The sequence below is a fragment of the Crocodylus siamensis genome, chromosome 1 (genome assembly GCF_052110815.1).
Source record: "Crocodylus siamensis isolate JL-2025a chromosome 1, ASM5211081v1, whole genome shotgun sequence".
Taxonomy (NCBI): domain Eukaryota; kingdom Metazoa; phylum Chordata; order Crocodylia; family Crocodylidae; genus Crocodylus; species Crocodylus siamensis.
In genome coordinates, this window is record NC_143395.1 from 231,890,607 (window position 1) to 231,906,666 (window position 16,060).

Sequence of the window (16,060 nt, forward strand, 5' to 3'; positions counted from 1 at the left end):
TTACTGTGAAGCACTCAGTTATTTTAATAACAAAGATTGAACACCTTAGACTAGGGGTGCCCAACTTGCAGCCTACAGGCCACACTTAGCCCATGGAGCCATGGCCTCTGGCCCGCAGGGCTCCCTGCAGGTTGGGAAATTTGGTGGCAGGAGAAGCTATAGTACTCCACTGCCCTCCCCTCCTCCCACTGCCACATTTGCAAGCCCTGCATGGCTGCATCAAGGCTAGCCCCACCTGCCCTGAACACCAGATCAAGCCCACAAGCTGCATCTGGCCTGCAGATGGACCTGGCATTGCCCATCCAGCCCATGGGGCTAAAAGGTTAGGTACCACTGCCTTAGATAATAAACTAACCAAGTTTTTCTCTATTATCAGATGAACAGAAAGCAAAATACATCTTCAGTCTGTGATATTGCTATAGTCTTCTACACATTATTTCCCTAGCAGTAGTGCTGACTACAATCTGGCTGTAAATTGCTAAGAGAGCAATTTGTCTTTTCATGGTTGTCCTGCCTGAAATGCTGAGAACAGAGATTTTCCACTTAGGCCAGATACCTGAATACAAAGCCAGGTAGTGGATTCTTACTCTGATTGCAATATGGTCTGTAACTAGATTAGGAAGAAAAAGAGGGGACACTGGAAACATGTTGAACTTAGGTATTTATGATGGGAGTCTCCTGATAATAATGAAAAATTGTTTTCCTGTTTTACAGCTTGCAGGCCAGGATTCTATAAAGCTTTTGCTGGGAATATAAAGTGTTCCAAGTGCCCTCCACACAGTTTAACCTATGTAGAAGCAACTTCTGTCTGTCAGTGTGAAAAAGGTTACTTCAGAGCGGAGAAAGACCCACCAACTATGGCATGTACCCGTAAGTCTAATCAATATCAGCATTTGAAATTCCATTCTTCTGTGTCCTATTTACTTTCACTTAACAAAGGTGACATCTCAGCATGCAAATGTTGTGATTCATTCCTCTGAAAGGAAACAAAGAGAAGATGTTTTCCATAATCAAAATTTGAACATCCAGTTTGTTTAGTCCTCGGGTTCCTAAAAAGTAATTGAACCGTTCTCCATTTTAAAGACCTGAGGTTTTTAATTTATTTTGAGACTTGAGAATTATGTAATTGCCTCACACAGATAACAGGGTTCAAGTCTGAGCACTAATATACATTTCACATATGGAAAATAACACTATACAAAGTCCTTCCAAACACTGAGGCGTCGCATAAAGTTGACAGGGAAAAATATTACTTACTCCATTATTTCCTCAGGCTTAAATAAAAATTATATCTATGAAACAAACATCATCCAGCATATTGGAATAAAAGCTCAGCTATCCAAAGGGTACAAAAATTACGGAAAAAAAAAAGAAAGAAAAATGCATTCAGTCAGACACAGGTGTAATTGAACCCTCTAGCATTTCCACTTCTTTCAGAAGGCAACTCTTTTTTATCTAGTTTTGATTATGAAAATTATTTTGCCTTTTTTAAATTTGAGAGAGGCATTTTTGTAATCTTTGATTAATCTAAATTTGTCATGAAACAAAATGAATGCATAAAAACCTAAGGGCAGAAATTCTGTCTGGAGAGAGGCATTTTTCTTCTTACTTGGATCAATTTGCTTAGATCTAGAAGCAGTGCAATAATATAAATTTTCTTGTCAGTTAATAAAATAGTTCCCCTGGATTTTCATCTGTGGCTTATTATTCACTGGTGTTAATTTGTTGATCCCAAAGTAACAATATCCATTCTATTTTAGAGCATGGAATCAGCAATGGGAGCAATTAAAGATTAGCATATGAATTATGTTATTTAAATATAAAATATTATTACTTTGTTTAATGAATGTTATTACTTTAATTATTACTAGACTTTGCAATTTTCTAAGGTCTCTAGTTGTCTGTGTAGTGTCTGCATTTTCTCTGTTTAATACTCTGGTAAGGATTTTATTCTTTCAAATTGTTTTTGTGTTGCATTCAAGTTACCACTTAGACTGTTCCAAAAATTCAGCTTTCATCATTAACTATACAAAGCATCCAAGGGCTACAACCACAAAAGGAGCTGGGGACTGCACTGCTTAGTCCTGAGAGTGCTACTAAGAGACAAGTACCGTCCAGTCACTCCTGCTCTGCACAGTTCACTGGCAAAAATGTGGTCATTTTTCACTGTGTGCCCTGGAGTGTTCTCTGGACCACATTTTCATGCCATTTTCATGGCACGTTCTTGGCCCATGTGGAAACAAGTGAGTAGAGGTCACTACCATCTTGACAGTTGTTCTGTGATCACTGGAGGGGTGGTAAGGATTTACTAGGCTAGCCCTTTCTTCTGAAATACGGTGAAGAGAAAGTGGTGGTTTCCCTTGCAACTCAAGAACCTCAAACAATCACCTTGTATGCAGGGAACACATGCTCAAACCTTTCCTATAATGGAAAAGGTCTGATGGGACTTGTGTTCACATCTCTCACATACCAGGAGAATGTTTTAGCCACCTGGCTATATGGTATTCTGGGGTGGGCTCTGACAGCCTCCCAGTTCTACTTCACACAGCACACACATTCATTTGAGCAGGTACTGGAACTCGGTAGGTAAATGTCCCTAAGTAAATGTCCTGCGCCACTGGGCTTTGAAGGCATTCTCATGCCTCTTGTCCATCCAAATGGAATGCCAATGGAAGAATGCCTGGTTTCTGAATCCCAGTAATACTTCTTTGTGAGCAAAGCATGTAGTTGCTTAGCATTGTCAGGACTTAGCAGAAGATTTAGGTGCCTAGGTGATTTTACTGTGGCAGGTGAACATGGGTTTTGAAAACCTAAATTTTAGATGTAGACATCTAGCATACCAGGCAGGCACCTTAGTCCTCTTGTGGTTATAATGACGAATGATTAAAGACACAGATCCAGTGCTGGTTTGCAAAATCCAAATAAGACCTCTTTGGAATATTGTGAAATAGTCATTTCCATATAAAATGAAATCAGTTAAACATGGTGAGCAGGGAGACCCAGCTACTTGAGTTTGGGATAACGGGGCCATATCATACGTGGATCTATTGCATTGAGGGCAAGTATGTTAAGGTAGAAATGAATTAAAATAGGGCAAGGATAATGTGAAGAAAGGATGCACTTTTATATAATCTGCATAGAAAAAAGCGCCAGAGTTAAAGAGTATTGAGAGAGTCCTGAACATCATGGTAATGGAAAAAAAAAGCATCATTGGTTACATGCTTGATATGCCAGCATGATTGGTTATATGCTTGATATTCTAGCCTAGCACTATGCCAGATGATCAAGAAAAATGTTGTGTTTAACTGTAATAAGAGAAACATTGAAGTGAAAAGATGGAGAGTCAGAGACTGAAAGAGAATGCTGTTTGCTTACATAATGACAAATTCAGTTTTGTATTGTGAGTAGATGTTTCCATATTATTTACAGTCTATCCATTTTCCCTCCATTCTGTTATATTTCTTCTGTGAAAAGTGACTCTCAGCTCCATGGCTTTTTTCAGGACTGTAATAGGAAGCCAGAGGCTCTATCCTGTTACTATAAGATGAAGACTATAACTGATAAGATGTACAGGCAAGAGTAGGCAGCTGAACCTGGGCTAGCTTCAGGAGAAGAGGTATCTAAGGAGCTAAAGGGCTGCAGATAACTACCTGGTAGCTGGCTTCAGAGTAGTAGGGCAATAAGACAGAGCTCCAGGTAGTCAGAAGGGAAATAATTCCAGCTGTGCCAGGAGATCAGCAAGCTGCTCAGTAGGCCTAGGAAGCACACCTACACCTGGTTAAGGAACACCTAACAGAAAAGGAGGAGCTCAGGTAATATAAGCCTGGATCCCTAAGGCGGAGGGACTAGTGGAGCCCTGGACTCCCTGCAGAGGTAGGAGCTCCTGCAGCCTAAGCTGTTGGGGAGTGAAAGCTGCAGGCCTGGAGGTACCCCAGAAGGGCTTTGAGAGTTTTATTTGAAGCAGGTTGCTGGCATTTTGTTTCAGGTTTATACCGGAGGAATAGATTGTGGTTGTGGGGGTGACTAGGAGGCCACGGAGGAGTGCCTGAGAGGTAGTCAGGTTTTGGAGCTCTGCAAAGGGCAGTAATGCAAGAGCCTGGGCCAAATCTGAGAGGGCTAAAGACATGGCCAGTGAAGTTGGAACCTGACATCAGGAAGGGGCCAGAGGCCCACGGGTGGGCTGAGGCCAAGATGGTCAAAGCTTGATCCCCAGGAGAGGGAGAAATAGGAGCAGGCTTTGACCAAGAGGGCCATGGCCTGAGCCCTGGGAAGGGAAGGGAAGAGAAGAGAAGCTGGGTCAGAGTAAGTGGGCCCAGGCTAGAGGCCTACAACAAAAGTAACCAGTCATAATAGGACTACGGTGAAGAGGGCTGAAACCTGTAGAGGAAGGTGGATGATGACAGTGACACCAGCGAGGCATTGCTATGGGGGAGGCTGGAAGCCATGATTAGAGCCCATAGGCTCATAAGCTGTGATCATAGAGTCTGGGTAGTGCCAGCAAGGCATGATGGGGCATGTGAGCTGCCTGTAGGGAATAGGCAAGCTTCTATTAGGAGAGGAAGGGTCCAGAGACCAGAGTTTGAATCAGGCACAAGGGAGATCACTCCAGGACTTGGGGGTAGTCTCCTAATCAATATAGATAGGACTCCAAGGTGTAACAGGTGAGATAAAAAGTAGGGAGTATACCGAGGACCTGCAGTGCAGGCCAGATTAGGGTGACCCCCAGAGGATGCCGTGGCTGCCCTCGGGGCCTGTCTTATCATAAGGACTTAACTGTGAGTCCAGCTACACATAATCATTGAAGAAAAAGAGGAATATAAGAGCACCCTTACACCACTAAGCCTGCTATATAGATTCCTAATCCCTATGAGAGTAGGGCAATGGACTTTACAGTCAGAGCACAGCTAGGCTGGAAGAAGATCGAGAGTGGAACCTTGATTCTGGAATTCCCTCTCACCTTTTCTACTCCAAATGTGCTGACTAATCCAGTTGATCCAACATGGATGGGAAAGTAAGGAGCAATGTGACATTCCCGGGCTCTAGATGTTGCCAGGGGTGCCTTTGAGAGACATTCCTGGGGGGAATGGGACCTTCATGGTGCCCTTGTGTTCCAAACATCTTTGCTCCCTGCAGAGAACAGACTGAGGTGTGTTAAGGGCCAACTCCTTGACTGCTGGCACCTCAGCCTTACCTGTCTCACATAGGTCTTGCTAGCCCTTAGTAGAGGGGATTTTGCTAGCTAGACGTATGTGCTCAGAAAAGATACATTTCCCATGTCCTTGGCAGAGGCCTGCCTGTATGGTCAAATACTTTGAAATCACACTTAGCCTCAAAATAAGTAAATTAAAATGATAGAAAATAATTCTTATAAAAACAAGAGTAAACATAAGAAATCAGTCATCATTATATGAGATACAGGCAGAGATATAAGAAGAATATAGAAAAGGAAATATCAGGACAGTAATCTGAACAAATTTTCTATTTGGCTCACTAGCTGAGGTACCAAAGCACCACCTGCCCTAGAAGCATTAAGACAAATGCTTGCTCTCAAGGCAAAGTTTATGTATGGTTCCTTATCTGTCATTTACATACATCACCTAGCGGATTCTTGCGGAGGCCACACTATGCACAAAGCCTCCCACATGTTTAGGGAACTAGAAGTCTTTCCTGATCCAAGTAGAAACTGGAGAATATTTGCATCATTGCATGAGTATAAGTAATCCACTCTTGTCAAAATACTGTTTCTGTCTGCATTTCCCCACTGTGGAAAATGTCTTTCCTCCAGTGGTCTGAATAGCCAGGTGACATTCTTATGGGTTCCATTTTTAAAAATATAGATTCTTCATCATCTGGAAGGGCCTGTTTGAGTAAACAAACTGATGTCAGATGCTAATTCTTAGCAATTACTTCTCCTAATTGTGAAGAGATGAGGAACACTTGAGTTAATCACTGCCTTACTAAACATTCTTAGCTAATGTATAACAATATATCAATATTGCATCTATATCAAATACCACAATTCATATAAATGTAAGGACAACAAAATCATACACAAGGGCCATTTCCAGACAAGCATGCACGTGTCTCTTGCCTTGTCTCAAACCCCTTTGAGATGGGGCAAGAGGCATGTGTGGGAATGAAAAAATGTTCCCTGCACTGCAAGTTTGCAGTGCGGGGAGAAAATTAGACCCCTGGCTATCCAGGGGTCTAAAAAAACTGAAGTTTATAAAAGCGGTTTCCTGAGGAAATCGGAGGATGGGTCCTCCACGAAGATGCTCTGGCTGCCAGAGCGTCTCCACGGTTGGCCCCTCACCCTGGTGCTGAAGTGTGCATGGGCATATTAAACAGGGATCAAAAAGCAGAGCAGCAGATCCGGCAGAGGAAGGGGATTGGAGTGGCATTTGGAGCAGGTGTTGATATTGGCTTAACAGAAAGATTGGCCACCACTGCTCTAAGTAGAACAAGAAGAAAGTGGAACCGACATGCAACTTTGATTCTAAAACTAGTTTTGGCTGTTTTCCTAGGTAGTTTGGTTTTGTGCTACATTGTACCTGGGCTACATTTCAATGTGTCGGTTGAAATGTCACAAACCTTCATTAACTTAAATAGCAAGTGTGCTCATTTTGCGAGTAAATTAATGATTATTTAACTAATTGTCAACCCTGTAAGATAAGCTGGGTCTCTGAGAAACAGGCTGCATTCTTCTCCTCTTGAACATCATCAGTAATAAGGATTCTGCTGGGCAAATTATTCCCCAAGTGATATCTTTGTAGCCCCAATGCTTTCAAATTATGCTGTCAGTTATTAACATGATGTTTCTGTCATAAAGACAACCCCATTGCCTTCAGGAGGTCTGCACAGATGCAGCTAATTGAAATTTAATAAACAAATATAACGGCAGTGTACATGACAGAATAGAATTCAGCTCACTCCCTCTGAACTGTTATGTTCTGCTATGCTAACAGGGGTATATAAAGCAGGAAAAAATGTAAAATACTCCCTAAAGTGAGAGCTAGCTGAATAATTGTATTATAAATTTATGGAATAAAAAAGGGTCCTTTTTTTTCCTCTTTACATAATTACATTCCAGGGTTGAACTACCTTTCAAGGGGCTGGATTCTATTCCCCCTATTAGTCCTAGATTAGAGAATCATAGGGATCTCAGGAAGCCATCTAGTCCAACCCTCTGCTGAAAGCAGAATCATCCCCACTAGATCATTCCAGCCAAAACTTTGTCTAGCCAGGCCTTAAAAACCTCCAAGGATGGAGCTTCCACCACCTCTCTAGATAGTTGTTCCAGTGCTTCACCACCCTCCTAGTGACAGAGTTTCTTTCTAATATCCAACCTAAACCTCTGTTGCTGCAACTTGAGACCGATGCTCCTTGTTCTGTCATCTGTCATGAGAACAGTATCGTTTGTCTTTGGAACCCCCCCGTTCAGGTAGTTGAAGGTTGCTATCAAATCTCCTCTGTCTTCTCTTCTGCAGATTAAACGAATCCAGTTCCCTTAGCCTGTCCTCAGAAGTCATGTGCCCCAGGCCCTGAACCATTTGTGTTGCTCTCCACTGGACTTGCTCCAACTTGTCCATGTCTTTGTGTAGTGGGGGGCCCAAAACTGAGCACAGTACTTCAGATGTGGCTTCAGCAGTACAGAATAGAGCAGAATAATTACTTTCCTCTATCTGCTGGCAACACTGCTACTACTGCAGCCTAGTGTGCCATTAGCCTTCTTCACAGCAAGGGCACACTGTTGGCTCATATTCAGCTTATTGTCTGCTACAGCCCTTTCTGCAGATCTGCTGCTTAGCCAGTTGGTCTCCAGCCTGTACTCAGGCATGGGATTGTTCTGTCCTAAGTGCAGGACTTTGCACTTTTTATTATTGAACCTCATGAGATTTCTTTTGACCCAGTCCTCCAATTTCTCTAGTTTACCCTGAATCCTAGCCCTACCCTCCAATGTATCTACTATACTCCCCAGCTTCATATCATCTGCGAACTTGCTGAGGGTACAATCCAACCTGTTGTCCAGATCATTAACTGAAGATATTGAACAAAACTGACCCCAGGGGCACTCCACTTGATATTGGCAGCCAGCTAGACATTGAGCCATTGATTACTACCCAATGAGCCCAATGATCCAGCCAGCTTTCTGTCCACCTTACAGTCCATTCATCCAACCCCATACTTCCTCAGTTTGCTTGCAAGAATGCTGTGTGTGACAGTATCAAAAGCCTTGCTAAAGTCAAGGTACAATCTGTCCACTGTTTTCTCTGCATCCACAGAGCCAGTTCCCTCATCCTAGAAGTCAGTCAGGTTAGTCAGGCATGATTTGCCCTGGTGAATCCATGCTGGCTCTTTCTGATCACCTTCTTCTCCTTCAGGTGCTTAAAAATGGATTATTTGAGGACCTGCTCTGTGATTTTTCCAGGGACCGAGGTGAGGCTGACTGGTCTATAGTTCCCTGGATCTTCCTTCTTCCCTTTCTTAAAGATGAACACTATATTTGCCCTTGTCCAATTGCCTGGGACCTGTCTTGATTGCAGTGAGTTTTCAAAGATAATGGCTAGTGGCTCTGCAATCTGCATCTGGCCCCATGGACTTGCACACATCCAGTTTTTCGAAATAGTCCCTAACCTGTTCTTTCAGCACTGAGGGCTGCTGACCTCCCCCTCAAATTTTGCTGCTTAGTGCAGTAGTCTAGGAGCTGTCCTTGCCTGTGAAGATTGAGGTAAAAAAGGTATTGAGTACTTCAGCCTTTCTTTCAACATCTGTCACTAGGTTGCTTCCATCATTCAGTAAGGGAACCACACTTTCTCTGACCAGCCTCATGTTACTGACATACTTGTAGAAACCCTTCCTTTTACCCTGCACATCCATTGCTAGCTGCAACTCCAATTGCTCTTTGGCCTTCCTGACTCCTTCCCTGCATGTCTGAGCACTATTCTTATACTCCTCCCAACTTGTTTATCCAAGCTTCCACTTCTTGTAAGCGTCCTTTTTGTGTTTAAGCTCACTGACGGAGTTTTCTGCTAAGCCAAGCTGGTCACATTTGCTATTTTTCCTGCACATTAGGATGGTTTGTTCCTATGGCTTCAGTAAAGTTTCTATAAAATACAACCAGCATTCCTGGACTACTTTCCCCCTCAGACTACCCTTCCAGGGGATCCTGCCCATCAGTTCCCTGAGGGGGTCAAAATTTTGCTTTTCTGAAGTCCAGGGTCCATACTCTGCTCCTCTCTTTTCTTCCTTTTTTTCAGGATCCTGAATGCAATCATTTTGTGGTTGCTGCTGCCCAACTTCCCATCCATTTCTATATCCCCTACCAATTCTTCCCTGTTTGTGAGTACAAAGATATCAAGAAAAGCACAGACCCTAATTGATTTCTCCAACACTAGGAAGCTATCTCCAGCACTCCCCAAAAACTTCCTGGATTGCTTGTGCGCTGCTCTATTGCCCTCCCAGTGGATGTCAGAGTGATTGAAATTCCCCATGAGAACCAAGACCTGTGATCTGGATACTTCAGCTAGTTGTCTGAAGAAAGCCTAATCTATCTCATCCTCCTGTATAAGTGGTCTATACCACCACAACATTACCCAGTCTCTGGGTTATCTCCAGTTTCATACTGGAGCTCTCAGCAATCATACAGCTGTCTTAGATAAAGTGCAACCCCTCCTCTTCTCTCCTGCCTGTCCTTCCTGAACAGTTTGTACCCTAGTCTGGTAAATGAGACTTGGCATTTGGCAACTTGTCTATACTATGTCAGCAGTGTATTACAGGGATTGTGTGGATGAGCATGTCCCAGTCATTCGCATCTGCTGCTGCAAGTGTTGCAAGTTCATCAATGAGAGGGTTCCAAACTCATCTCTAGAATCCTCTAGAACCCTTTAAAAACCATTCTAAAGTCACTTTAAAATGCATTAAAGCACATTTCAACTGTGCTAAGTATGCTCTAAGCATCTTAATGTTAAGCCACCTCAGGCAAGTGTTAACTTTTGAGCTGTTCTACCTAGCTTGAGCTAGAGTCTTGTTAGGCTGCTTCACAGAGATCAAGTGACCAGTGTAGTCATTCAGCATTCCAGCATGCACAGCTCCCATCCCCTTTATCTTTGACAAGATTCCCACCCTCCCATGCTCTGCTGCTCCAAAGCCAACACCTCAGATTCCCTTAGCAGGTATGACCCCCAACCCACATGGCACCATGCTGCTTGCTTCAAGGATCCCAGGAGACCCAATCTGAGCCAGGGATCAGGCACATGGCCTTCCTCTCAGAAGGCTATGCTTTTGCCCAAATCTGGGCAGCTTTCCTCTCCCAAAGAAGTTTAGGGTGGGGGGAAGGCATGGCTTTCCTTCCCAGTCTCCCACATTCTTAGAGTGGAGGGGGAAAAGAGCTGCCTAATGCTGAGCATGGTGAAAGCATGGAGCCTGAGGAGGTGTGCTTCCCCCTGGTCCATGTTGTCATCATGGTTAGCCCCTGGCAGTTCTTCATAGAGAAAGGAGCCATCAGGCACCAAGAGTATGGAGCATAGGGAGGCATGCTCCACACTCTTGCCACACACAACCCCTGGGACTTCTCTACCAGAGTAGGGATGGAGTCCTGGTCCTCGCCATGCCCTTGCTCATGAGGCCTTCTAGTGGCAAGTCACAGTTACACAGATCAGAGACCACATTAGGACTGAAACTGTTCTAAATTTAACATTCCACGGTTTTAGAATGGTTTAAGGGCAACCTGTAATAGCACTCTCATTCTTCTTGACATGGTATAGACAGGCCCAAGTCTGTAAACACAATCCTGTTCCACCCAACTGAAGTCCTTGACAAAACTTTGAAAAATCTACTGTTGTACCACACCTGTAAGTAAGCCTTGAGTTCAAATTGCAAATAGTAGAGAGGAGGAGGGGAGCCCACTCAGCATTTGTATGAATGGTTTTTCAGTTTGAATAAATTAAAATGTGAGAATGAAAATAACATTAAGATATATTGTCAATCTCTTGTTCATGTCCTCTTTCTATTTAAACATCATTTGTTATCAATCTTTTGTTCCCATTCTGTTTATTTATTGTATTTGCCATATGTGACTAATCTATCAGTGATCTCTCTGCATACAGATAACAAACAACAAGTAGCCCTGTATCTAATCCCTTGTCTGATTACTCTGCACATAAACTCTAACACTTCCTGCTATAAAGTGATTAGAACAATTGATCCACTTTTTTCAAGGTCAGAGGCAGGTAGGCTTAAATTAAGTATCCAAGTCTGAATGCATTTCTTAAATAATTATGAAGCCAGCAGTGTGTTGAGTATTGTAACATCATTGTAGTGAGCCTGTGCGAGTTGGCAGTGATCCAATCCAGCTTCAGATGCCAGGGATCTGATCCAGAGCTCCGGACTGGTTTTCTGCTTTGATCCGGCCGAAGCGGCTCCAAAGCTTCGGAGCCGCCTCGGAGATCTGGCCATAGGGTATAATGGGGAATCAATGAAATATCTGTAACTTTGGCGGGGGGGTTGTGTTATTTGGATGAAAGTTGCAGGGGTAGCCCCTGCTGAGAGCATGGAGGCTGACAAGTTTCAAGAAGATCAGTGCAGGGTTTTGGGGGGAACTGTACCCCAAATCCTTGAAAGCAAAACTCATGTCACGTGTATGTGTTAAAACACAGGGGGGTGAAAACTGCAGGGGTAGTGGCCCCTGGTGAGGCCACAAAGCCTTCCAAGTTTCAAGAAGATTAGTGCAGGGGTTTGGGGAAAACTGTACCTCAAGCTGCTGACAGGCAAAACTCGTGACACAAATGACCCTGTGTGTGTTAAGGCACAGCAGGGTGAAAGCTGCAGGGATGGTAGCCCCTGCTGAGGCTATGGAGTCTGCTAACTGTCGAGGATATCAGTGCAGGAGGGTTCTGGGGCCCTGCATCCCGAGCTGCTGACAGGCAAAATTTGTGACATGGGTGCTTGTGCAACTGACTGTCTCTGTCTTGGGGCAGTTGATTGTCTGTACTGATAATTTCCTCTCCTTAGTCTCTGATTTTGTAGGTGTTAATTGATGGTAACTAAATGGCTACATTAGCTAGCTACTGTGTATTGAGTGAATCATGACTGATTGGTAACTGGTAACACAGTAGCTGAGCAGCCAGGCCTGCAGTAGTGTCTCCCACACCCCAAGACAGAGACAGTCAGTTGCATGAGCACCCATGGCATGAGTTTTGTCTGTCAGCAGCTGGGGTGCAGGGCCCCAGAACCCCCCTGCACCAATCTTCTCAACAGCTGGAAGGTTTCATGGCCGCAGCAGGGGTTACCATCCCTGCAGCTGTCACCCCGCTGTGCTTTAACACACATTGTCACCCATGTTATGAGTTTTGCTTGTCTGCAGCTTGAGGTGCAGTTCCCCCCAAACCCCTGCACCTATCTTCTTGAAACTTGGCAGGACTTGTGGCCTCAACAGGAGCTACCACCCCGGTGGCTTTTATCCCCCTGTGATGTAACACATGCACATGACATCAGTTTTGCTTTCAATAATTTGGGGTGCAATTCCCCCCAAACCTCTGCACTGATGTTCTTGGAACTTGGTAGACTTCATGCTCTTAGCAGAGACTACAATCTCTGCAAAGTTCATCCAAATAAGACAAAAAACAACAAAGTTATAGATATTTCATTGTTTCCCCATTATACCCTATGGCTGATTCTCCGAAGCGGCCCAGAAGCTTTTCCAAAGCACTTTTGGAAGCTCCAAACTGCTTCGGAGAGCCTAACAAATCCAGAGCCTCAATCCAAACATGTTGCTTCAGGCACCGAAGTGTCCGAAGCTTCTCCAGTACTGAAGCTTTGTCCGAAGCCTCACACAGTCCTATTGTAGAGTAGCAAAACAGAAACAAAATAGATATATATTTTTATAGTCCCTTTGTTCTTATGCATCAGCATATTTGTTTACTTTTTGCTTTCCTTTTGTGAGCCATTTTACTGTATGACCTTTGGGGGGAAAAAATGGATTTTCATCCATTGACCTCCAAAGTGGACCTTTTAGACCTTTGTAAGAGAGACTTAACATCCCCCCGATATGTGTATCATACCCATTTAACAAATGGGCAAACACAAGCAAAGAATTTGAAATGTAAGTATCAGTGACCAGAAAAGAATATGCAATTCAATCCCTTGTTCTACTCAGAAAAAGACCTTTCATTCCTGATTTGTAATAATGAAGTGAAAAGATTTGAACAGAAGGTCGTCTAATCTGACACTCCACACCAAGTGGCATTTGTTAAATGTGTGCGCTAAAAACAGTAATGGACTCAGGGCATAACATCCAGGATAAGATTCTTCATGTTCCAAAATCTGAGGTTAAATCGTGGTTCAACTGAGAGCCATGATAAAACCTTTTAGTATATTCAGATGAGACTGTGCTTCATTTATTGGCAAAGAAGCATTCTTGGTTATGAATAAATTGCCTCATCTGAAACAGTGGATTCTGGGAAGAGTAACTGTGATGTGCTAACTTTTGGATAGTACTGAGAACCCAGATTCCAACTATTATCTTGTTTCATCAGTAGACATCATAATATTTTCTTTCTCACTTCCAGCAAACTGTTATACCCCCAACAACATTTTCCCATTTACCATCCAGTTAACCCTAGAATCCACAACCCTTTTCAAGGGATAGGCATATGATGGTGTTTTTGTATTATCTCTTCTCCCCTGGACATTTTCTGGCAGTGGCTACCTTGTCCTCTACTGTTGGTAAGGGATATTCTATGCAGATGCTGCATAACCACCCCCAAAAATGGCTCTCAGCAGCTTTGTTGAGCAGGCTACTCTTGCAATTTGAATGCTTTATCAGAATCCAGCTAAATTGCAGTGTGATCAGGGCCCAAGTTAGTCTTCTAGCAGAGTGAGTTCCTGGGCACTTTCCCCTCTATACAGCTGCTGCTCTCTGGTGCCATTAACACGAGTGGGTATAGTTTCCATAGCCACTTATTTCTGCAGCTGAATTTGGATAGGCTGATATTGCATACATTTGTGCTGAGTGACAACTTATTGGTGCATATCATTGTCATCAACATTTTCTGACCAATTACCATATGGTTGTATTTGAGTTTGCATTTCCCTTTTGAGATTTCTGCAGCATTCAGTTTGTTTATCCTTACCTTTTATGTACAAAGGGTAGAATTCACTTTACCCTTGTTGAACCTACACATTTGAAGTCTGTGCAGAACAACTGTGGTGAATTTTCTACCTGCACACAAACCAAGACCAGGTGTGAACCACTCTGAGGTATAAAATCTGATCTATACTTTCACCCCAGCCTGCTTCTCTATGAGACTTTCTTTGCCAGACTGCGCATGTATGCAGAGAAATGTGTATGCAGAGAAATACCACCTTGCGATACTTAATGATATGAAAGAATTTGTTCATGCTTGGGAAAATGTTTCATGTAGGAAGAATTAGTCAGACTTTATTTTCTAATGTTGAGTGTCAAACAGTTGATCTAAATAGTAGTGAAAATCACAAAAGTCATAATTTTTTTTCCTGGGACAAGAGGGTGAAATCCACCATTTTCACTAATGTGCTTGTTTTCATAAAAAATCAACATAAGGAAATTCCTAAGAGCTTTGCACACAGATGTCTGTGAAAGGTTTATTGCTGCCAAGGTTTTTCAATGTGTCAAATAATCTTTGTATAATTTATAAATTATAACAAAGTAATCAGGCCACATTCATAAAAGCCCGGTGACACATAATTTAGCTGAATCTGAGGATTAGAATTAATTGTCTCTCTTTGTTCCAAGTTCTAAATCTTAGTAAATGATTCACGGCATGTTATTATAGCTTAATATTTGCATGAAATCACAGTTTAGCTGGCATAATTTACCAGCAATTAAAAAGCTATTTAATCATCATGCAAATTGGCATGAGGGCCCTTGAGAATGAAGGGTGTCTTTTTTTCAGTATCTGAAGGAGGACAGTTATATGCTTTCAGACACCCCTAACATAATTGATAACATTCTTCCGATTCATGGGAATATGAATGCACAGTAATTCATTTTTTCTATTATAACTAAGGAAAAAGTCCCAAATCATGAATATATCACTCTCTAGTACAAAATTAACAAAAAAGTAACAACATCTGATTTTTTTTCCTACAGTACTGGTTCCCCTACTGATATCATCTACATAGTGACAGAAATCTGGCAGAATATTGAAATAGAAAAAGCCTGTGAAAGACAAAGCTGTGCCCTCAGTGCTTGGATCCACTTGAATTTCTTTGTCTTGATCTGCCAAATCCAGTCAAGTAATGTACTAAACTTGAGCTATGATGACCATTATCATAATATTTATCTCTTGTGTAGCACTAAATTCAAACCACATTCTGCAAACATTGGCTCCAATCCTGCAAGGATTTACACACATTCTAATCTTCCAGTGTTTTAAGTATTCCCAATAATGTCAATGGGATTACTTCTGTGCTTCAAGTTTTACACATTAGCATAATTCAGACTTATACAGACTTTCTTGCACACCTAGAACACTTTAATAGTGGGAGTTTGTTAGGACTATTCATTATTTAATTATCACAATATTTCTTGGGGGACAGGAATAATTACCTCAATTTTACAGATGAAAGAACAAACGTTAAGAAAATCTTCAAAGGCATTTATTAATTGTAGGTGTTCCAAATTAAGAAATGTGAAACCTAATTTTCAAAGGTGCATGGATACCCCCATTTTATATCCTAGGATCAGGACTTCTTTCCCATGCTGGATATCTGAAAGTTGAAGCACTCGCACTTAGTTGTCATTTTTAAAAATCTGGAAATAGTTGCTATGCCCTGGCTGTAAATTGTTTCACTCTCTCAAATGATCTGCATGAGAAAGAAACTACTAACTAACATGAGTTCTTGATGTAAGCTGTATTGATACATATTTTTTTAATTAAAGTATTTTGAATCTCCAATATTAGATATATTTGAATGTCACATACCAAGAAACAGTTGCTTAAAATATTTTGTGTAGCTATAGAGTTAAGAAGAATAAGAAAAAGCAAAATAAACTACTGCTGCCCAAATCAAAAAGTTATGT

At 42.3% G+C, this 16,060-nt stretch overlaps 1 protein-coding gene across 1 annotated transcript in view; it reads left to right on the forward strand.

Moving 5' to 3' along the window:
- Positions 1-16,060, forward strand: part of EPHA6 (EPH receptor A6) — a 973,304-nt gene that overhangs the window by 488,555 nt on the left and 468,689 nt on the right. The window contains exon 4 of the mRNA XM_090058840.1: positions 715-870. Within this exon, the coding sequence (XP_089914966.1) occupies positions 715-870 (156 nt within the window). The remainder of the gene's footprint in view (positions 1-714; positions 871-16,060) is intronic.